This window comes from Myiozetetes cayanensis, unplaced genomic scaffold, assembly GCF_022539395.1.
Source record: "Myiozetetes cayanensis isolate MyiCay16 unplaced genomic scaffold, myiCay2020 scf17, whole genome shotgun sequence".
Lineage (NCBI taxonomy): Eukaryota > Metazoa > Chordata > Aves > Passeriformes > Tyrannidae > Myiozetetes > Myiozetetes cayanensis.
The window spans coordinates 4,620,910-4,645,068 of record NW_026087378.1 but is presented as its reverse complement, the minus strand read 5'-3'; the positions used below and the strand labels follow the sequence as shown (position 1 = coordinate 4,645,068).

The following is a 24,159-nucleotide window of genomic DNA, read 5'->3' as shown; positions in this document are numbered from 1 at the left end:
TTGAAGCTCAGCAGGTCCCTGTCAGGAAGCATCTCCATCCCCTCCCCTCCCAACATACCCAGGGCTGTCCCAGAGAAGGGGCTGTTTAAAGTCTGCCTATTCTTCTACAGGGGTCTGCAGCTACCATATCTCCTTGTTCCATGCTCAGTTTGGAAGCTGTGCATCCACCCTGGAGAAATCCGTGGTTCTGAAGGACTCGGCCTTTGCCAACATCAACAAGTGGTTTGTGTTTGTGTCAGCAAACCCTGCCATCCCAGATTTTAAAGTGCTCATGGACCAGGACCAAAGCTTTCCCTCCTAGATGGTGTAGACCTCAGACTGCCTGTGATCTATTTCTATAGTTTGGCTATAGTTTAACTTTTCCTCCCAAATATCTTGTTTCTCTTGCATGAAATTTCTGCTTTTGTTCAGCTGTTGCTGAGTGAGTCCAGCTCTCTAAGGCTGAACACAGCCTTGGGTCACTCTGTGCACAGTTCCCTAAAAGAAAACCTCACCCACCGTACAAAGCCTACCCTGCTCTGGGAGAACATCTCCAGCACTCTGGAACCCAAACTATCCACTGCTGCTTTTCCAGGGGCAGGTTAAAAACGCCTGCTCTGCATATCCAGAGTAACTCACTGGAAATTTACCACCAGCAGAAGCAAAACTATTTACCTGGTGTCACCTTTTAACCCAGAAGTTGTCTTACATGCAGCAGGTGTTCTCTGTTTTGTGGAAGAAGAGAGAGGGCAATGCACTTTGCCAACAGGTCTGGATTGGGAGGTGCACAATGGGATTGCTTTTTAAAGCTTTCTTTGGCATCTGAAAAGAATATAACAGCTCAGAATGGTTTTGCTGTGGCATTGACTTGCTCCTTGACTTCATATTCTCCTGCCATTCATGAGCATCCCTGGTGTCCCCAGCCAGCCCTGTGCCCTCACACCCTGGCTAGACTGCAGCAGGATCACCAACTGGAAAACACTACAAACCATCCTCAGTCTGGCATTCAGCCACAACCACCACTGTAAAGAATCCTGTTTTATAAGGGTTTCCATCACTAAAGTCCACAATAGCCTTGATCCCTTGCAGCGGTCCCAGTAAACAGGGCTGAACAAGGACAAACACTGACAAACCAGGTGCAGCTCACAGGCAGCACCTTCCTCCTCCTGCCCTGATTCTGTGGTGGCTGTTCCTCTGCCAGCCCTGCTCAGCTGGGCTATCCCAGAGGAAAACCATCCCTGCAAGGGCTGCAGCTGGCACGAGGAGAGAGGGAATGCAGCACTGCCCAGAGGAGACAGAAGGAGCCAGATGGTCCCTTTGTGATGGAATTCTGCATCTTGGCTCAGCATAGCTGTGAGGTCAAGCCACACCTGGAGAGACAAGTTACACCATTCAATACAGCTGTTGTAAGGACATTAAACACTGTTATGGACTTCACCTTGGTAGCCCCAAGGTATAATGTCCTGCTTACACAGGCAGCTCTGAGGCTCCTCTGTCCCAAAGCTCCTCTCTGACTTCAGCCTGTCCAGAAACGCTTAACACACCCCTGAAACCATCTGCTGGGGTCCACAGCACTGGCAGATTTTTGCAGAACACAAAAAAGCTTGTTTCAAATTAAGAAAACCTTTTTATTTTTAATTTCTCTCAAATGGAACAAGACACTCAGGACCTTAAAAAGCAATGTCTGTGCCAGTGAGGGTCACCTCCTTCCTGGCCGAGGTTTCCCAGAGCTGTGACTCCCTGTTCAGTGCCAGGATATACACACAGCTCACTGCTGTCACAGCCCCAGCACCACAGGACCCTTTGGGTCAACAGTCAGACATCCAGAGATGGTTTCAATTACTGCTAAAGAGCAACTTCATTTGCATATTGGCAGCTCATTACAGATTAACTATGTTCCTCCTGATGCATGGATATTTCATCCCCAGTATTATGAAAGGGAAAAAGAAAATAGAGTTCTGCAATTTCCTTAAAAATAATCCATCCATCCCTCATTATCCGTGAGCTGGGGGTGCAGAATATCTGTTATTGACTCCAGAATAACAGCTGTGTTACTTCTGATCTCTGAGTAACATGTGTGGTACCACTCAGTGAACATTTTCTTTACCGTCTGCAAGCTCTTCTCACCTCAGTCCACACATGCATCTGATTTAAACAGGCACAGAGGAACAAGGAATAAAGGAGAAGCAAGAATGAAAAGAGGAAAGGGGGGGAAGTTAAAAAAAAAAAATAAAGTAGCAAGTTTCCAAAGTGTCTCTATTCATTATCAATCCCTAGCCATGACAGGTCTGCAGGGCACAGGAATACACGATTAGGAATACTAGCCTGCAGCAGTGTAGCAATCCAGAAAATGGTTTAAAAAACTTGCAATAGAAAAGGGCAAACCCAACATCTAAGCACATGCAAACTTCCATTAACTTTAAAAAAAATCAGGATTTTATCCAAGAGTTAGTAGAGATTTAGCCAACAAAATGGCCAAGGAAAACAAGGTACGGGTAGGAATGCCCACAGTGTTCCAAGCGCTGCTTTCAGTATAGTATATGGAGAATACTGGACTGATGGGAATCTCCCCCCCATTGGTAGGAAAGCTGATCCTTTTTCCTCCCCACAGCTGTCGATATACATGTCCTGTCCCTTTTTTATATGTCTAACATCTAATTTAATGCCTATTAAGTGTTCTTGATCAGATACAATTTCTTTCATTTTCACAGGGCTAAAGGGCCATATCAAACACAGTCTGCTCACACCACAGAGAGAGCAGAGGGGTAATAACAGAGAACCAGTTCCCTGCACAGCCACCTCTTCCAGTGGGTAAGGGAGGAATTCAAAATGCCTCATAACCAACATTTTAAAATCTGCCCCCAGTAACCAGTACTGAGAGCACAGAAGGGTTTGGTGGCATCAGGCTGGGACACTCCAAGTCCTCAGTGTGTTTGGGTTTCCCAGTTCATGGCAGTCCCAGGGGCTGCTCTTATCCCACCTCGTATCCCTGAAACTCAGGCTCCAGCAGCCTGGGCTGGAGTGTCTGTACCCACACCTGTGGCCAAGCTTCCCAGAGCACCTTGGGGTGCAGTGGCCTGGATTGGGGAGCCTGTACCACACCTACGGAGCTTGACAGAGCTTCTTCTGCAAACAGTTCTCTGTTTATCCTCACAGAGGATAAGGACAGGGGTGCAGCCATCAGCTCTTTGGGGCCCTTTCATTCCAAAACAGCAGCAGAAAAGAGATGAAGGATGAAGACAAAAAGAGCAATGTGTAGCTGTAGAGACATCATCAACAGGAGATTTCAAAACCTCACACAGAAATCACCACTTTCACCACCTATTGCCTTAGAATGCCACATCCCACATGAGGGGGGACATAGCCACAACAACCAGCAGCCATTTGCTGCAGTCTCAAAAGAATGATTGAACCAACACAGCACCAGCAATGGCTCAAACAGCCACTAGCAGAACACAAATCAAGAGTCCCAGCCCAGGAGGGGCTCCTTGGTGGGACACGACATGCAAAGAGAATGCTCGGAGATGGTGCAAAAGCCCAATTGCTACCAGCACAGCACCACTCCCAGGCCATCCCTTCCCTGGATTCAAAGCACTTCCCACTGGGAACAGCCTCTCTGCTCCACATTTGCCATTTTTCATGCTGCTGCAATATAAACAGCCCCAACTCTGGGTAAATGTTAGTGCTCACCAACAGCCACTGTACATATAGATCTCATACAGTTTACTTTGTGTGTTTTGGTTAGAAGGTCAGAGTAGTGGTCAAATATTTGGAAGAGGCATAAAATTTATAGCACCTAAGAAATTACAGCACATAGTAAACACACATGCACCCTATTTATGTGCCTATACATATAAAGAGAAACAGCACGGCCTTGGCAGTTAATTTGTTCCTGCTGGCAGGCAGGATCCAGGGAGGGAATTCCTGCCTCTCCCCTCCCTCCCTGCTCCTTGGAAGCGCCTTTGCGCTGTGGCACACAGCAAGCTGATGCAGATTTCTATTTACATTATCTTTATTTAATTAAATGCTGCTTTTCATACACACATACTATGCAGCTGACACTCACAGCTCTCCCTCTGTATCAAGGAAAGTTTCCTCTCTGTGGCCCCTTCTCCAGATGTTTGCCTTTTAGAGGATGCAGGACTCGTCCAGCTGCGGGAGAAGCGGTCCTACCTCACCCCACTGTACCCAGAACCATCCCACCTCACCCCACTGTACCCAGAACCATCCCACCTCACCCCACTGTACCCAGAATCATCCCACCTCACCCCACACCAGGAGGGTGTGTCGCTGCCCTGAGGCTTGGTGGGGGTGAGGGCAGCAGAGGGGCAGGGTCCCCCCGGCCAGCTCCCACTGCACACACAGCACCAAGCAGAGGGGGGCAAGGCAGCTCCCTGCACCCCAGAAAAACCTCCCACTGAGCTCCACCACCAGAACAGGAGTCCGACCTCACCCCTTTCCCCTCTGCACACTTAGCTATCAGCAGAAAGGACACAGGTTTTCGTGACTTCATGGCCTGTTGTAGGAACCCAGCTCTGGAGGGGACGCCCCACCTCCAGGAGGGGTTCGCTGCCTCTCACCACACCTATGAGGCTGTGGGGGTGTCTCATGACAGCACTGCAAGTCAAAAAACCTCAGCAGGTGATCACCCTGCTCTCCTTTTTGTGCTGAATCCCCCAAAGAGGGCAGATGCGAGCCCAGGGAAATCCACCTGGGGAGCCCAGGACAGGCACTGCCATTCGGAGAAGGTGCTGCCTCCGGTCCTAAGGGACCTAAACTGAACAGGGACCCCCAGGTAAGGCAGGCAAAGCACATGGAATAGTCCTCTCCCAGCACAGTGAAACACTGTGGGTTTAACCCTGGCACAGGCACGAGCTTGGGAAGCGGCCGAGCCGTGTCTGGCAGCGGGGAGCCATCGGGAATGGCACCAGGATTCCCATCGGGGCACTGCAGTCTGCTGGGATACGGGTGGAAGACCCTCCTGCCCAGTGAATTTGCTGCTCTGGCAGTGCCTTACCCATGTGCCCTCCCTGCGAGGGCTCTTCTGACCACCCCAGCCCAGCCAGCACAGTCATGAGCAACTCCAGGAAAGCCCAGTTAGAATTAATAAAAGGATTGCAGCCGCAGCTTGGATTGTGACATAAACCCCTCATTTTTCCAGTCGTTCCAAGAGTGACTGAAGTTCACTGTTCTCTGTGATTCAAACACTGCTCCCAGGCAGCCCCAGCAGCTGCTCTCCTTCGGATACAGCAGAGTCTGAAGGTTTTGCAATGAAAACAACTATATTTAGTGAGCCCACCAAAGCAAGACTGTTTGTTGTTATTATTGTTATTAAGAGAAAACAATAGACTCAGTTTCAAGAATTGTCTTTCACAACACAGAACTAGTGGGAAAAGCAAAGAAGTCAAAGCTCTTGACCTGGGTGACAAGGAGGGCAGCCACATCTGGACAAACAGGACAGTGCAACTGGATGAAGATCCCCTATAAAGCCACTGGTTCATAATGCCAAAATACGATTAGCAGTTCCCTTTGCTTACAACCAGCAGGCCCAGAGCTGTGTGCTGCCCCAGCACTTGTAGATCATTGGAGAATCAGAGAACCACAGACTCGTTTGGGTTGGAAGGCACCTTAAAAGTTTATCTTGTTCCACTTCCTACCTCAGGCAGGGACACCTTCTACTATCCCAGGTTGATCCAAACCCAGTCCAACCTGGCATTGGACACTTCTAGGGGTGGGGCAGCCACAGCTTCTCTGGGCAACCTGAACAGATAAAGCCACAGAAAAGCTCCTGCTGCCCTGGTTGTTCTCAAAGTCCAACTTCAAGGTTTGCTCAGAAAGATATTTAAATTAACCCAAAGTTGAAGTTCTTCCCTCAAATGGAGTTTTATAACTACACATTCAGTTTCTGAGCAGGATCCCCTGATAGACTGAGTTTCTCTCTGTTATATCCCAGCACAGCAGCTGCACCACAGCCCACCTGCTCAGCCCAGGGCTCACCAGAGCTGTAACTCGGCAGTTCTAGAAACATCCCTGCAGTGCCCAACTCCTTCCAGGCTCTGAGTTACAAAGACAAGCAAAACTTACAAATAAACTTCAGAATTTTTCACACAGAAACAATTTAAAAGCTCCCATAATTAAAACAAAATGTGGTCATTTTAATGTACATCATCTCTTTCTTCTTGAGTTATTTTTAGAGCTTTAGTTACCATAACAACATATTTTACCATATAGCATTTATGGTATATGTGCTTCCTTCTAGCGCACAGCAGAGCACCAACCACCCATCATCCCCCAAAGAGGGGAAGCTCCCCTGCCCCAGGGCACCCCCAGCACAGAACACTCATGAGGTGCGTGTGGCCAGTGAGAGTAAACCCAGCAGCTCAGGTACAGCTGCACTCTCTCCCAGGCACGTGGGGAAAAACAGCCAGAGAAACAGATCCCCCAGTCCAACAGCACCAACCACCTGTTTTCTGCGCTCAGTAACTCCTGCATAGCACCCAAGGAGCACCTCTTGCATACCCCAACACCCCCAGGCAGCTCCAGCTCCCCAGAGAAGCCCTTACCTGCATCCAGCACCCTCCCTGTAAGCAGAGTGACCCTTGGAGGAAAAGCCAGAATCACTCCCATGGCTGCATTGATAATGTGGGCTGGCTGGGTGGGGCACACCTGGGGTGAATGGGAACACCTGAGTAGATGGGGAACACCTGAGTAGATGGGGAACACCTGAATAGATGGGGAACACCTGTTTAAGCAGAATCACAGAATGGTTTAGGTTGGAAGAGACCTTAAAGATCATCTTGGTTCCACTCCCTGCCGTGGACAGGGACACCTTCCACTAACCCAGATTGCTCATGAGGCACACCTGAGTGGGTGGGACACACCTGAGTTGTCAGGTCGACCAGATGGTCATTGTAGGTCCCTTCCAATGGCAATATTCTATTCTATTCTATTCTATTCTATTCTATTCTATTCTATTCTATTCTATTCTATGCCATTTCATTCTTCTATGTGGATGGACACATGTGTAGCCCTTCTCCCCTATTTACACAGATACTCTGCCCAGACTTGCAGCCTGGCAGGTATCAGAATGCTCGATGCTGCCCCAGGGCGGAGCTCTGTGACAGGCAGAGCAGTGCCTGTATAGGCTGGAGGCTGGTGGCAGTAGTTCAGGTGCTGAGCAGGTACAACTGGAGTAGGCAGTGATGGGTTTCCTTGCTGCCATCCTGCCCCAGATCCCAGGGCCTCATCCCACCATTCCCCTGCTCTGATTGCATGTGACCTTTAGAACATATATTTTTGCTAGTAAATAGTGTTGTTGCTGTGGCCACAATGACCCAAGACTAAGGGAGGAGGAGAGATGAGAGTCCTCTCTGTGGTGCCAATTGCGCACGGCTGGAGATTGAGGGGCCTGTTAAAATTTGTTCCAGAGAGCTCCAGGGTTACAGGGGAAGAGGGAGCAGAGAGGAGAGGGGGGAACAGAGTGATACCCTGCTCACTGTGCTTTGCTCCACATCCAGTGACAGCAGGAGGGTTGGATGGGGGCTGCTGCTGTCAGGCTTGGGCGGTCCCAGGGCCCCTGGCAGTGGGCAGAGCCTCTTCAGGGTTAGTCCTGTATAGGAGCTCTTTATTGCTTCAAAACATGTTTTATCTGAAATGCATTTCTTCTGCTTAAACAGAATTCGTTTCCCAGGAGCTGCCTGGTCACCAGGTCACTGAAAGAAGGGAGCTGTGGATGTTGGACCCAACTCAGCCCAATGATTACTAAACACAGGTTTTAAACATTTTCAAATATTTATTCCCTTCTGTATTCCTTTTTTTTTTCTTTTTTTCCCAACAAAATGACAGTAATATTTTCAAACAAAATAAACCAGAGGCAGTGCCAGCGGGTGAACCCTTCTGGATGCTCCTGCTGTTTTGGATCAGTGTGGAAAAGCTCTGCCAACAGCAGCTCCTCACTTGGTCCTGCAGAGACGGACATGCTCAAACCAGTGCCGGGCTGGGGAAAGCACGTTCTGTGTTTGAGCAGCTGAAGGGCTTTAATGGAAACCAGGGAAAAGAGTTTTAAGTACAGAAAACACTGATCTTCTCCAAAATTATTTGCTCGGCTTGAAAGCTAATGCTCTGCTTTCAGTCTGGTTTTATATGTCTCTTGGACTTGAGTTATGGCACAATAATTATGGTCAGAGGCAATGAAGAAGTGTTATTTCTTTACTAAGAAGATGGAGAAATTCAGTTAAAAATAGATTATAAGGCAGTGCTGTCAGGCACAGGCATTTTCCTGCTCCGCTGGATTTCTGTTTTCCATCGACCAAGGAGGAATTTGCTCACAAAATATAAGAAATTTTTATATTACTCAGCATAATTAAATGTAACTGGTTAAATTACTGTGGAGGTCACTAGAACAGCCAGTAACTTTTCCCTGCTCAGGGAAGTGGCAGTTGGCCAAAAATCATTGTCCTCTCCACCCCTTTTTGGTTTTTTTAGCATTGTTGCACAGGATTTGGAGCTTCTGTTGGGGAAGATGAGAAGCCAAGTGCACACACCCTGCATGTGCCCTAGGGCTGCACTCCAGTGTGAGACAGGGTTTGTGGCAAGATCAGACCTCAGTGATCCACGGGGTTCTTGTAGGAAACATCACTGAGCCTTAGAGAAAAGAGTATGGAAACAGTAAATGCTGACCATCTCCTTTGGGGAAAAAATGGAGTTTTCCTTAAAAATGCAAGCCCTGCATCAGGTGGAAACTTTGGGTGATTCACGGATCAAAGGGAGGGTTTCTTTCCTTATGCTCTGACATTTTGTTAAATATGTCTTAAATATGTCACTAGCGAATATTCTTAAAATAGAATCACAGCTTTGGCTCTGTTTGCTGGGCCATGCTGTCACCCAGCACTGCTGTGGAGGAGGCTCTGGCTTGTTGCCCACACACCTTCTTGTCCCCTCCTGCAGCATTCATGGCCCTGCCACAAGTCTGACACCAGGGAACTGATTTCAGCTGAAAATTGACCTGATGAAGTTAAACCAGACTCAGTCGTTAGCAGGAGCAACTCCCTGGTCCAGTTCCCTGGTCCAACTCCCTGCTCTGGCACCCACTGGCAGTGCCGGCACTGCCCAGAAGAAGGGACCCAGCAGCCTCCGAGCAGATCCCCCCGCGGAGCACACATTACACGAACGGTTGGAATAGACCGATTGGAATACGCGGATTGCCATCTAGTGGCATCTAAAAATGGTGTTCAGAACTTCTGTCACTCCAGTTTTGGTGACAGGGGATGCAGAGTCTCAGTGTTCCTGCAAGGCTGCTCTGAACTGGTCCCATCATTTCCCCACCACCACTTGTAGCCATGATCCCCACACACACACACTGTGATCAACAGTTTGGGGATAAAGTTATATTTGCTCTACTTTCTTTATTTATTAATTCCGTCTTTTAAATTTTCAGGATATTTTTGCTATGAATAAGGCCAAAGAGTGACTCTGGGAAGAAGGCACGTCGTTGGTGATACTTCTCCTGGGTGACACACAGATTCAAGGTCAGGGACGCTCTGCTGGTGCCCACATTTTGCACCAGGAAGTTCAGGGAAACCGCAGTGGCCTTGTCCAAACCCTCACACGTGTGCCCAGCGTGCAGGGATCTGCAGGACATGCAATGCTCAGGCAGCCAGCTTGGACTCAGCAGTGCCACTGGGTTCAGGCCCTGCTGCCCCCCTCAGTTTGGTGTGGAGCACAAGGGTCCTGCTCATTCCCACCTGCCAGGTGCCACTAAAGGTGCCACCCTGCCCAGGTCTGTCCGTGTGCTCCACCTGAGCCAGTCTCACCCACCAGCTCCCTGTGACCCCCTCCTGCCCCCAGAGGGATCCATCTCACAAGTGACCAAGGTCTCATGGGTGTCTCTGAGTCACCCAGGCTGCCCCTTTTCGGTGGGAGGGGGTGACTCATCTGGCATTATGGCTCTACAAGATAAGGAAAGGGCCTTCTGGAGCCAATTTATTTCCACTGCCTGTAAAGCCTAGGATGAGTTACTCATCTATCTACATCTGCACTACAGATCTGTGCCTAATCAGGAGAATCCCACAGTAGATGTGTTGAAATAAAGGCTGAAAACAGTGAGCAGTATCAAGAACCACAGTAATATAAATACAGCAGTCAAAAATAGCTTCTTGGTTCCGAAAATGATGCAGATGAGTTGCAGAAAATGGGATTAATGAGTAAAAAGTAAAGATACACTTTGGTTCTGGTTTTGTTTTCCCAAGAGAACTGGGGGCCCAGGCTGGGGTTTTGCTTAGTGACCTCCCAATGAACACTCTACTTCTCTGTATCTCAGTTTCTTCCTCTGTGATATAGATGTGATGATAATTAACCAACATCTTTGTAAACTGAAACTGGTAAAAAAGGAAAAGGCATTTTATAGCAGGAGAAAAGTGGAGCAGAACTGCACTCCATGAAGCTTTGCTGGCTTTCTAAGCCTTTTCAAGTGTCAAGGATCATGAATGACCCTTGTGCTCCAAGGCCAAGATGTGTCATCTGCAGCCTGTGAATAACAGAGGCTTGATGAGAAAAGGGCTGCAAGGGCCAAGCTGGGTAAAGACATCTGAGATTTGGGATAGATGTGCCCAGTCTGAGCCTGCTGTGTCACACAAGCCACTGCAGCAAGTTAATTACAGAATCACAGAATGATTTGGGTTGGAAGGAACTTGAAGTCATGCAGTTCCCCCCACCCCTGCCATGGACAGGGACATCTTCCACTAGGCCAGGTTGCTCCAAGCTCCATCCAACCTGGCCTTGGATGCTTCCAGGAACGGGGCAGCCACAGTTTCTCTCAGCAAACTGTGCCATGTCCTCACCACTCTCACAGTAATATCTAACCTAAACCTACTCTCTTTCAGTTTAAAACCATTCCCCCTTGTCCTGTCAGTACATGCTCTTGTTGTGAGGAACATCATCTTCAGCTGGTGAGGGGCTGGGGCTGGGACCTGGGGGAGCTGGCCAGGCTGTGGGTCATGGGCAGCCCCCCAGCTCCCATCCACCTCCAGCACCTGGTGACGAGGTGGGAGTGACAGCTGAAAAAGTCTGCAGTGGGGAATGTCTGTACACAAAGGGGGTGGAGATGCTGGATAAGCACAGGCCAGAGCTGTTCATGCTGCCAGAGATCCTTGGGAGGAACTTGCAGTGTTCCTGCCCCTCACAGCACATCCCTGACCAGCACACTCCCCACGGTCACAGCCCGCCCTACAGCTCCCTGAGATGGCTCCTGTATCCATCAAAGGGTGTATGAAGAACAAAACAGGACCATGGCAACCAGACTAACAGAGCTGGGTGGGATCTAAACACCGAGCCCATGCACATCAGAGCAGAGCGAGTTGTTTGGGGGATCACACTGCAGGTTTCCATGGAAAAAGCTCCCATAGAACAGCCTTCCAGACAAATTACTCTGTAAACTGAGGAGAGGTTTCAGAGCTTCAGCTTGATTTTTTTAATGAGTGTTATCTGGCTGCTGCAAGTGCTTTATAAGCCCAAAATTTAACTTTGCTGTCTTTTCTCCAGGGTCCAGAATTGTGCTTTGGAAATAATGAAGGAACAAGAAAGAGCCTCTGTGGTTATTCAATCACCTGCTCAACAATCCAGGGCAAAAACAGAGAAACAAATGGGCTGAGGTAGAAGGGAGAGAGCTGAAGTCAAACACTTGCTGCTTCCCAACAGGAGACTTGCTCTGCATTGTGGGTGACCTGGGGCCTGGGGTTGTTGAGGGCTCCACCAGCTCCCCTGCACCAGCCCTAGGCCTGCCAACATCCAGACAGCACCTCAGGTCTGGGAGCATCTCAGGTCTGCATCCCACACACTATAGCCAGGGTTGCACTCTGGCCTGACATCCTGCAGGGTTTGGGATCCTGGCAGGGAGGAGGAGGCAGGGCAAGGAGCTTTCAGGTTAGAATTCACTCATTACCTGTGACCACATCCACTGTGTACACTGGGATGATTTATTTACACAGGGAAAAGCCAAGAAGATCCTCCCGACTGAACAGTGCTCCTGACTCTGAAACAACTTCAGAGCTATGGACACATATTTCCTCTCTCTCTTCCTGTGTTTTCCAGGATCAGCTGTTAAATTTATCACCACCTCATGCTGACCTCATGCTGAGGCTCCAAGACCTTTTGTGGCTTTATTTCCTCCTGGCATCCCCTAAACAAATCACTGTGTATTTTCAATAAATCTTAGGAGAAGTGAGGGGTGGGATACGATCCCATTCTTCCCTGCAGGCATTGGAGGGGTCAGCAATAGCCTGGCACAGCCCCTCACATCCTCCCACCCCGCCTGGGAGTCAGAGCCTTTAATGGAAGCACTGACTGGGTGGGAAAACTGTCTCGAGCTAATATATAGACAGGAGAATCATTTTCAATATTAAGCTCTACTTTCAGGTCTGAAACCAAACTAAGAATAGATTTGAGACAGAATGAAGCCTTTTAAGCTCAATTACAGCTCAGGCAGAACATAACGATCATCAGCACATGAGTGAAAATCTCTTGATTGCTTCAAATTTATTCCGAATTAACGGTGGTGGGAAGGAGGGAAGAATTAACCCAATGATGTGGGCTTGGACTGATCAATCATTTGTAATTATGATCTTCTTTTCTGTCAATATTCACACTGGAAATTTAATTCTGAAGCTGTATCCAGTAATGACAGGGAAATTGCCAGGGATGAAGGACTGAAATGAGGAGGAGAGGCCTGTGCAATTAAAAAACAACAAAACCCCACACACAGACCTTGCTATTTAAATCAGATAATGTTATTTCAACACGAAATAAATGAACAGAAATAAACTACCCATGGTGTCAGAATTGTCATCCTGACTGTGTAAACATGTGAATGCATCGATGCATTCAGATTGAAGACACTGAAATCAAGCTCATGTGAAACATCTGTGTCTTTCCAAGCTGTTACTGACCTGTGAATTCCCAACCTCCAGATCAAACCCACTATGACATCATCATCAAGTACATCTAGTTTAGAGAGAAGGATTTAGATTCTAAGAATTCCAGGAGAATATAAAATGGGCAGAGAAATCATTAAAGCCAAGTGCAACTAATCATCTGTACCCAGGGCATTCTTTTACCACATAGATTATATTCACAAGTCCCTTTTCCTTGTTTGGCTTTTCAGGACAATACAACTGCTGCGGCTTTATTCAAATGAAATGTAATCAAATGATGTATTAATTTCTCATGAATTGCATAATCCAAAAGCTCCAAAGCCACCATTTTGCATGTACTTAAAAACTGAAGTATACCCAAAATATCCAGTGGAGAAATTGTATGTCTGAAAGGCATTGAGAAGGTTAAAATGCAGAGGGCTATTTTTATAATGCTCCAATCTGATTTTTGCAGCTCCTCTCTGAATAACCTCTCAATAGTGATGACAGCATGTGAGGCCATCAAAGAAAATTTTAATGCATCTTATTCTAGTAAAGATGGTGAAGGAATATGAAGCCTCTGCTGAGGTAAAAGGAAGAGTAGTAAGTGATCAGGAAACAACACTGCAAAGAAGAATAACAGGAGTTTCTATGAAGATATTTGAACAAAAAAGTAAAAGTACCTTCTCCCAGGCAAGTGACAGGAGGAGAGGAAATGGCCTCAAGCTGTGCCAGGGGAGATTCAGGTTGAACATGAGGAAGAATTTCTTCATGGAAAGGGTTGTCAGGCATTGAAGGGGCTGCCCAGGGAGGTGATGGAGTCCCCATCCCTGGAGGGTTCAGGGAACGACTGGACGTGGCACTCAGTGCTCTGGTCTGGTTGACAAGGTGGGGATTGGTCACAGGTTGGACTTGGTGATCTTGGAGGTCCTTTCCAGCCTAAATAATTCTGTGACTCTGTGATCAGGTTCACTGTAGCACATCAGGAGTCCTGCAGGCCCACCCAGTGGACAAGTAGGAAACAGCAAGCCCTGGTTCCTCCATTCCTGCAGTTTTTGTTAGGATGCTGCATGACAAGGAGCGCAGACACTCCAGAGCATCCCGGTGAAGCCAGAGCCAGGTAACTGGACAGGCACAGCGAGAGCTGCTCTCTCTGCAAAGCCCGGGTCTGTGGTGTACTAGTGTGTTGTACCCAAAGCTCCAGCTGCTCTTTTAACAAACACAGTTCCTAAAAAACAGTAACTAACTTTTGAACGATGGTGTTGACAAGAACTAAGGCACCACTGATGCATCAGCTGGTGACCTCCCTCCCAGCCGAGTGCCTCGGGCTGTGTCCCAGCCCAGCCTCACACCACAAAGCCTGTTCCCAACTGCAGCATCAGAGCCAGAGTCCCAGTTCCTTCAGGCACAGATAATCCAGTGAAAATTTCCCAGCACTGATACCGGAGCCAAACCTAAGGGTATTCCAGCTTCTTAAGGCCTTTCCATTATCCCAGTGGATCACTCAACCCCATGGAAATAAGGTAGTCTTGGAGAGAAGGCAGATCAAAGCATGAGGAATTGCTGGTGCTCCCACACACCTCCAGGATGCTCTGCTGCCACTGCAGGGATGGAGGAACATCTGGCTCACACAACACCCCACATCACCCCTGCTCAGGCCTCCACCTGCCACTGACCCAGCACCAGCCCCTCAGGGACAGATCCCAGCACCAGTGCAGGGGTGACAGGCACAAGAGCACATTAAACAGCTGCTTTTTGTACAGGATGTGCCCCACAATTTGCTGATACTCACACAAACGGAACCAAACTGAACTGCAGCAGCAGCTGCCTCACGGCACAAGTGACCTGAAAAGCAGTCACTGTCACAGCACCAACAAACTGGGATGAGAAATGGACTAACTGGGAAAGGTAATTCTCAAGTCCTGTAGAATAGGAAGTGAGTTCAAGATTGGGTGGGGTAATAAAAGTGGGCTTAAAAAAGCAACTCTAGCATCTGTGTGTGAGCGGTACAAGGTAATATGAAAATATCAAGAGAATACAGCGTGGAAGAAGTGACGCTGGTATTTCACCTGAAGAACAGGTGAGAATCCTGCCAAGAGCAGTTGTAGGGGAGTCCAGATTTGGAAAATAAATTAAAAAAAAAGGTCCTACTACGAAAGGCAAACGTGGGAGCACAGAGCTACAGTCTCCAATCCTGACATTATACAGGACGGGGAGATTGAACCATCTGAAATGTAACTAAAATTGAAGCAAGAACTAGGACAAAACTTCATTACAGAGAATCAATGGGATTGATTTTGGAAAGGCAATAAACAGTCAATACAATCCCATTAATTAATGTACCAGAAATGTGGGGTATTTAATACAACCAGTCTGGGCATAACACTGTGCTTTCTTCAAGTCCTCCATGAATTCAAGTGTTGGACCTTCTGCTCCCATGTGCTTCCCAAAATACAATATTGGAATATTAGAACCTGATGTGCTCAAAGTATGGGAGCTTTTCTACGTACTAGAGTCACTGTGTGTTTAATTAGTTCTCATTAGTAATCACTGCAGTTTATTTGCACAGACACAGGACATGGTGCTCCATCATGTTCTTGACTAAAAGAACTTGGTGCCCCAGGGCAGGGGAGATCTGCCCCAGAGACATCAGAACTACAGAGTAAAACATTTTACTCAATAATATCCACCCACTACGTTTATTCAGGATGGTAATTTGTAATAGCATATCAAAGGAGAAAATCATCTGGGCTCTTGAATTCATCTCTGGAAGGAAATTGCAGGGTTTTGTGTGTCTGTGAGCTTCAAAATTCACTGTCTAGCCTGTTACAGCACACAAAGAAGTCAGAATGGTTTGTTCATCACTGTGGGGTCCTTGAAGGCTTAACACTCAAGTGACACTTCCCACAGCTTCCAGGGACATGAGCAGAAGCTGCCTCTGGCCAGCAAAGGACCTGGGCAGTAACTTCCAGAGGCACTAGGAAGGTATTTCAAGGAGAATGTGCAGAACTAAGGGAAAGAAGCGTGCTGAGCCTTTGGAATGATTCACGGCTTTGTCACTGGGATGAAAGCTTCCCTTGAAGATGGATTCCAAGTGGAGTCTTACCAGAAAGTGGTAACAGAACACAGCTGAGCTGATTCAACTCTGGAGTAGCTCATTCCATGGGGAGGACAGAGGGACCCTGACTGACACCTGTACCACTGCAATGACATGAAATCCCTCGGGTTAAATTGCTGAAATAACGGGTGTTGTAATCCAGCCCTTTGTCAGAGTTTTTTCGTTTCCTAGTTGGGGGCATGGAATTATTATGTACATAAGTAACCTCCACTGTATGAGAACAAAACACGTCTGTAGCCTGCTCCTACTTATTTTACAAATTACCAAGTGCTTCTGTGAAGAACAACTAGTTCTGCTTTCCCACTTCTCACACTTGTAAGAATTCTTGTGATTAACACCCCAACCAGGTTATACTTCTCATTAACTATTTGTGACTGAAGCAAATACCAAATCCACTTACAGAATTAAATTTTGTGATTTTGCTTCGCTATGAACATTTCTATTTTAGTAACTGAACATTAAAAAAAGAAAGATTAGGAAGATCAAAGACCTTTTTCAAAATTTAAGGAAAATTTAATCAATATGCCTTAAATTATTTTACAGTAACTACAATACTGACAAGCATTAACGTTTTCAAAATGGTGTTTTCCTTGGAAGTACTGCAAAAGAGATTCCTCTTCATCTACCAGTATGTGCACCATGAAGGAAAGAACCTCTGTCGAAGTCCTCTTAAGAAATCCAAGTTAACATAAAGCTACTCAGACACTCAAATGTGGTCATGTTTCAAGTGTGACAGAATTACAGATCCCTTTCACTTTTAAGCATCTGTTTTCTAACTCATAATTTAAGTATCTTAAATCCTGAAATACTCTCACAGCAAATGAACAAATAATTGAGACCAAAGAGCTTAAGAGTACATTGGTTAAGATATAGGAAATACTCTAATTCCTTTTGTTCATTTGTGCATTTTGTTTTTGGTAAGAGGGGTCAGGAAACAGGTTCCTCGTTACTGCAGATTTAAAGAGAGTCCCCCAAACCCACGGCAGCTCCGTTAACAGTTTTGAATAAAAATTACCAATTTATAACTGTAACCCTTCTCCCCCCCCTAAAAAAACAAAACAAAACAAACAAACAAAAATCACAACCCTCAAATAAACAACCAAAAGTTACTTTTTCTAAAGATCTAGGAATGGGAAAGAAATCACAGGAACTTGATAAGCATGAACACGTATTAAAGCTCTGGGCACCCCAGGTCATTGAAAACAGTATTCAAAGTCCTAAAAAAGTGAACACGAGACATTTTTCCATTGTTCCAGGTGATTCAAACTGGTCTAAGTTTCATGATAGCAACACAAGACAGTTGTTTGCAGCTGTTTCTGGTCCAATTCCAAGTTCCACATTGGGATTTTCCTTTTGGCCCACTAGAGTCCCCCAGTTTGGACAGTCTGTTCAAAACACCGAAATGAGGGCGAAGACTCCGTACAACAACGCGCAGGGATAGGCTACGAGGAGCTGCTGTCCTTCCATGGCTAAGGCAGAGATAAAGATCTTGGAAGCAGAAAAGCTGCACCAGCCAATAATTCCAGCCGTGAGAATAATCCCCATTATCCCCCTGGAAAGGTGAAAACAGAATTCACGTAAGCCATGTGTATATACCCTTACAGGAGTCACACCTGGACTCAGCCGACACCTTGTACAGATTCTATGATGAATTTTAGCTTTTATGTTTGACAGTAAATGAAATAGTCCCAGTAAAAGCACTGGTAAAACACTGGCACAGGTTGCCTGGAGAGGTTGTGGACTGCCCATCCCTGGAAGTGTTAAAGGGCAGGTGGGACAGGGCTTGGAGCAACCTGGGATAGTGGAAGGTGTCCCTGACCATGGCAGGAGGTGGAACTGGATGAGCTTTAAGGTTCCTTCCAACCCAAACCATCTGTGATTCTGAAACTCCAGAACAATATTAGTCAACTACAACAGCATAAAACCCCTTGAAAATTAACTCCATGCATATGAAATATAAAAGCAGTGAGTGAACTAATTGTGGCAAGCTGCTTCTTTTCAGTCCCTAATTTCATAGTTATGAGGAACCACACTAATTTTCTTCTGTTTATAAAATTCTAATTTGCATCTTAAATAATATTTACTTTTAGACTTTACAGGTACTGAGACCTGTCAGATCCAGAGTTGGCAGAAAACAAACCTGAGATTGTTCTTGGAGTATATTTATTTAAAAGCTGTCAATTGGCTTTGAGATAAAACCAGTATTCACCCACCTTTCCCACAGTAAACACCTGAAAACTGTTGATAATTATGTTTTTACACTTAGTAAAAAAACCTGTCATATTCAAATTATACAAAGCTTTATCACTGCATATGAAAATGCCTTTCAGTAACTTCCTTCACCATCTCGGGAGAGGAATCTCTTACCAATTTATAGAGTATAAGTACTTACTGTAGTGAAAATACAATTGCAAAAGAGGAGAGCAGGATCATGGGAAGCAGGCAGTATCCCAGGACACTGGCCACGCAGCCGAAGGAGACCCCAGTCATGCTCATCAGGTTCAGGAGACAAAACATCCCCACACAGCCGATTGCACTGATCCCATACACGTAACCGAACTGGATTTTCCCAGCCTGGAAGCCAAGCAGAGGGATGTTTGTTAGTTATGGGAGGATCAAAATCTATCCACCTCCACAGGGATAAGGAAGGGATGGTTACAGGTATCTTTATTCCCCCTTACCCTCACCCACAGGCAGTTCCTCCCCAACCTGAGCCCCAGGGCACCTGCGCACACCAGCCACCTGGGAGGCTGGAATTTCTCCTGACTCTACAGATCACAATAAACAGATTTTTATCAAATTGTTATTCTCTGAACTCAGCCTGTGAACTCTTCAGGTTTAATCAATAACTGCTCATGCAGACTGATTACTTACAATAATAATCTTTACAGAACAAGTACCTAAAGACTGAAAAACTGTAATTGAGGAACTTTTTAACAAATCCAGAGCTGAAGTCATTTAATTTGTGACAGACTGCACAAGATTATGGCACAAGGTAAATTATTAAAAATTCCCAGGAACAGCTGAAGCTGTAGCTGAGCTGGCTATGAACTCAGGATTAACTCAGATTTTAAAAAGTCAAAAATAAAAAAAAATTGTTAACAAGCACGCAGAAAGAACATCTGGATTATTTCAGTGTATCTTATGTCATCACCTGGTTTTCCTAGGCCAAAACTGATGGTTCCCTGCCCCAGGGAACCCCCAATAGGACATGGGGCCAGGCAGCTCCCAGGGTGCAGCTTCCAGGGTGTCCCCCCCAACAACCTCCAAGCTAAATGTACTTAAAACCCCTCTCTTCTTCCTCAATCGCTGCAGGAAACAATCACACTTGCTGCAACCTGTGCCATGCTCACCTTGCTTCCTTTCACTACATTCCATGGATTTTTTTAAGAAAGCACACAGGAAAAAACAACCATTTTTTAGGAAAAGAAATTTCAAACCTATCTATTATAAACACATTCATTAATTTGAGTGGTCTAGTTTCCATAAATAAAGGCTACTTATTAAAGTAGGTTTGAAGTCCCCTCGGTACCAAAACGTGTTTTAACTGTCACAGCAACGTGAAATTTTAGACAGAAATTTAAAGCAGTGCCTGAAGCATTCAAAGATAAAAACTGATTAAAAAACCCTGAAGCTTTCAGTGCCAAGAAACACTGTTTGCTGCTGCTCTGTCATCTCATCATTGACAGTTGTGAGGCATTAAAGCACAATCTTATTCCAATTAAGCTCAATTAAAAAAACCCACCAGGCCTCACCACTGACTGACCTATTAAGCAGAATAAATGAATGTGAAAACAGGTTTGTTTCAGAAGTGCTTTACTAGAGTGACTTGACACTCAAAGTCACACCTCATGTGCCAGTGCTTGTTGCTTTTGTTGGTGTGTGAGGCCCCAGTGCTTCTCCCATATAGCTGCAAATTTCTGTCCTGTGCAGAGCCAGAAGTCAGACTTTGATGACCTTTGGGGGTCCTTTTCCAACTCAGGATACTCTAAGAAATCCTTGGCCAGGACATGCTTTTTTGGCCTCCATGCCAAGAAGTCACTTCCAATAAACTCACAGGTAACGTGGCTCTTTTCCCAGTGTTTCCAAGAACATTAATGCACACACAGCCACATTTTGCAGGCAGTGTCTCACCAGCAGTAACGTGGCTCCAAAAGCCAGGCAGAAGACCATGGGTCCGGCCAAATCCGTCTCGTTCATGATGCTCCCGTCGGCCACTTTCAGGGGGTGCAGCACCGTCAGTGTCTTCTGCCAGATGTGGTCAAAATTGATCCCCAGTTCTACAAATGGAAAGAATGATGCACACTGATTTTATTCCTGCCCTTCCCATCGCCTCCATTTGCTCCACTCTTAAGTTTTCCCTGCCTCTCCACTTTTACATGTCCAGAGGCACCTGACGGGGAGCAGCGAATTGAGTGATCACATCTTTCCTCAACGCTGCCTTCACACATTCCTGGTCTCAAATGCTGGGAAGTGCCCAGGTGGTTTCTGAAGGACCAGTTAAGAGCATAAACAGTGTTTTGGGGCAGCCCAGAGGTTCCTTCAGCCCAGTTCTCTCTTGCTGCACCAAAAGCAGGTGCACCAGAGGTATCAGCACAGACCACAGAGCTTCCCCAAGTCTCCAACAACTGCTGCCTCAAGGATTTCTAATTCAAAGGAGTTTTTCTATAGTTAATTATCCCTGGAGGATTTCTCTTTCACAAACCAGCCAGTGAGCCCAGTAAAAAACCCTCACCCCTTGGAGCAGTGTCTGGTGACAAGGAGTTTCCCAGCTCCCTCCAGCTGGGTTTGAGTTCCAGTCTCCCTCCATCCAGTCTGACAAGAGCTGTGCCTCAAACCCCACTTAAGATGCAGTTACATCTTGCCCACTGCTCTGGGAAGCATCTATGTAAGTAAAATACTAATCTGAGTATTAATAATTAAAAAAAAAAATTTAAAAAAAAAATAATAAAAATAGTATAAGCCCAGAGGGTGGGAAGGTATCATGACTGGGTACAGGTAGCAGGTGTGACAGACACCTGCCTCTCTACCAAGAAACAATAAGGGTTTATTCAGTAGTTTGGAACTGAAAAATAATGGATATAAGGTGGAAACTGATTCCATCAATCCAGTCAGTAAATGAATATCCACTCTGGCACTCTGCACAGGCTGTATTCTACACAAGCATTTCTGCAGTGTTGAGCATTCCTTGCTGGCAATGAAACATTCCAGTTCTAACCAGGAATAAACTGAAAGTACCTGCAACCATTTATTTTAGCAGGCAATTACTAGTATTCCAATAACAAGTATTCCAAAACCAGGCAATTACAAGTACTATTTGCAACAACAGAACTATAAAGTGTTTTTTCATGCAGTCAGGCTTTCCAGTTAATTGATTAAATCTGCCACAGAGCAGCTGGTGTGAAGCAGTAAAGCACAAATTTAAAACTGCAAAAGTTCACACAAGAACAGGTATTTTATACACCATGATACAGGTTTAAAAAAAAAAATCAATGAGAATTTCAAATCCACTGAGCACTTCCACACAATGCTACCAACTTATCCCCAAACTAGGAACAGTTTTGGATTTGGGCCATAACATAAAGTTATACCTTCTAACAGTGGCGGCTCATCCTCAAAATTACTTCCATAAAAAGACTGTGCTGAAGCAGGAGTGTAGGTCGATGTTGGCTGGTAGATCTGCCCCGTGTAGGGCTGCTGCTGCTGCATCATGTCGGGAGGGACAAACCCGCCCTGCTGAGGGTAGTCGTAGCCTCCATAGTGCCTGCAAATCACAACACCTCGTTAGGACACACACAGAGCTGCATCTGAGACACCTCCTGCTAAGGCAAAGCTTATTTCAGTAAATAAACCACAGCAAACCCCTCATTCTTTCTTAAAAGCCCCATTAGATGGTCCTATACTCAGACCCTTTATGAAAAAGCCCAATCAAATACATCTTCTGCCCTAAACAAACTCCTGAGTTATTCTGGCCACTGATCATTCCCAAGTCTGACCACAGAGGTTTCAGTAAACATCTCCAAAATATTTAACTGTGGAAATATAAAAAAAATTTAGAACTCTTTGTCGTTTCTCTTCTTGTGTTAGCAGAGTTCAGTCTCAGTCTCAGCACTGCAACCCTGCTCAGGTCACAAACAGGCACGGACCGGCTCCATCCATCACAGGGAAGTGGCCAAAGCCCTCAGCCCAAGGCTGGATATTCACACAGGGCTCCCAGGATCTCCCCTGACTCAGGAACACCCACCACGCTTCCCTGCTGCAGCCTGGGAATCACCATGATGCTGCTGGCTCATTTGTGTGACACTAATTTTTAGTCCCCAAGTGCAGAAGGACTTGCAGAAGAACAGCATTTCTTCTCCCCAGGAGATGCAAGTTACTCAAATAATTGATGATTACTCATATATCCTTTCTTTCAATCTTTTAATATTTGCTCTAAAATGTAGCAGGCAGGGAATTCAACACACAATTTACATCTCCATTTACACACTGTGAGTTAAGCTGTTCATCAAACACAGCAACAGGGATTCATTTACAGGGCACAGCAGTTGGTTGAAATGCCAATCCTTTCCCAAACACACAGACTGTCCCAGAAGCACTAAGGGAGCCTACGGGAGAAGTGGAGAGGGACTTTGGACAAGGGCCTGGAGCGACAGGACGAGGGGGAATGGCTTCCCACTGACAGAGAGCAAGGTTAGATAGAACACTGGGAAGTTCTTCCCTCTGGAGGTTGGTGAGGGGATGCGACGGAGTTCCCAGAGAAGCTGTGGCTGCCCCATCCCTGGAAGCGCCCAAGGCCAGGTTGGAAGGGGCTTGGAGCAACCTGGGATAGCGGAAGGCGTCTCTGCCACGGCAGGGGGGTGGAACTGGATGACTTTAATGTCCCTCCCCGCCAACCCCCTCCACGACTCCGCCAGGCCGAGGTGCTCCGGGGGCTGCAGGGGCACACAGCGCTCACCTGCCGTACTGCCGCCCGCTGTAGTCGTAGGACTGCCCCTGCTCCTCGATGCTGTAGCCGGTCTGGTAGAAGTCGGTGTTGAAGCCGTCGAACCCGGACATCGCCACCTCTGCAAGAGAACGGGGGGGAGGCGGGTCCAGAAACCCCTCACAAGGCCGCGGCCACGGGCCCCCCAGCCATCCCTCCCTCGGGCCGCGCGCTGCCCCAGCCGCCCCGGCCACCGCTCCGCTCCTCCCCTTCCCTCCCCGGCGGTGCTCCCGGCTCATCCCGGCTCATCCCGGCTCGTCCCAGTCCGGTCCCAGGACCCACCCGCGGCCCCGGCCCCGCTCCCGCCGCGGCCCCTGCGACGTGTCACGGCCGCCACACCGCTTCCGGGACGGGGCGGACCGCTCCGCGCATGCGCCGCACTGACCCAGCCTACCGCATGGCCCCGCCTACTGGTCTGTCCCTCGCCCGTTGATTGGCTCCACCCCGCCTGGCCCCGCCCCGCCCCGGTCCCGCCTCACGGCCCCTCAGGGGCCGTGAGGCGGGCCGTGAGGCGGGCCGGGCAGGGCGGGGCCAGGCGGAGCGGAGGAAATGGAGGCGGGAGGCATAAGTTGTGTCCGATCCCCACCTTGTTATCCAGAGCAAAGCACTCGTTGCCGTGTCCAGTCGTTCCTTGAACACCTCCAGGGATGGTGGCTTATGTCCTCTTGTCCTCTCGCTTGTTACCCGGGCGAAGAGGCCGTCCCCGCACCTCCCCCGGCTGTGAACGGCAAATACCGGTTTACCTGAGGCGGGTTCAGGAGCCGCCGCGTTACCGCTCGTTCCTCTTCGTTTTTATTGATGCAACGACACATAAAAAAAAAAAAAAAAAAAAAAAAAAAAAAAAGGAGTTGTAGTCGTAAATCCTTCCGTCAGTATTGCCCTGGATAGGGAAGCCCAGCCCACGGGTCTTGCTGTGGTCACACAGAGCAGACGGGACGGCGTAAAAAAACCACGATTTTTGTAAAAAATCTCTTTCAAGGATTTTTCCCCTAATACTCATCAAGTAAAATGGTGTTGCGAACACTTGAATAAATACGGAGCGGAGCAGAGACGAAGTGCCGTTTCCATGATTCAGGCGGAATTCCTGTGGGCATCAGTAAGAATAGACTTGGCTCTAGAGACACTGTTTTGCATAATGTTCATTTGAGGTGTATTTTCCTCCTCAAGGCCGCAGC

At 47.1% G+C, this 24,159-nt stretch overlaps 1 protein-coding gene across 1 annotated transcript; it reads right to left on the bottom strand.

Moving 5' to 3' along the window:
* Positions 1-16,493: 16,493 nt before the first annotated feature.
* YIPF5 (Yip1 domain family member 5) lies at positions 16,494-23,352 on the bottom strand. The gene is made up of 6 exons (XM_050312208.1): positions 23,267-23,352; positions 22,958-23,066; positions 21,594-21,766; positions 20,137-20,282; positions 18,395-18,576; positions 16,494-17,554 (listed from the first exon to the last, which is right to left on the bottom strand). The coding sequence occupies exons 2-6, from the start codon at positions 23,056-23,058 to the stop codon at positions 17,392-17,394; spliced, it is 765 nt and encodes a 254-aa protein (XP_050168165.1). The 5' UTR covers positions 23,059-23,066; positions 23,267-23,352; the 3' UTR covers positions 16,494-17,391.
* Between the last annotated feature and the right edge of the window lie 807 nt (positions 23,353-24,159).

What these genes read in the sequence shown, in the direction of transcription:
- YIPF5 (XM_050312208.1), bottom strand. Translation starts at nt 23,058, where the DNA reads ATGTCCGGGTTCGACGGCTTCAACACCGACTTCTACCAGACCGGCTAC. An exon ending in AGCGGGCGGCAGTACGGCAG is followed by an intron (nt 21,767 to 22,957) that starts GTGAGCGCTGTG and finishes TGTGATTTGCAG; the next exon opens with GCACTATGGAGGCTACGACT. An exon ending in GCAATTGTATTTTCACTACA is followed by an intron (nt 17,555 to 18,394) that starts GTAAGTACTTAT and finishes TCACCTTTCCAG; the next exon opens with GGGGATAATGGGGATTATTC.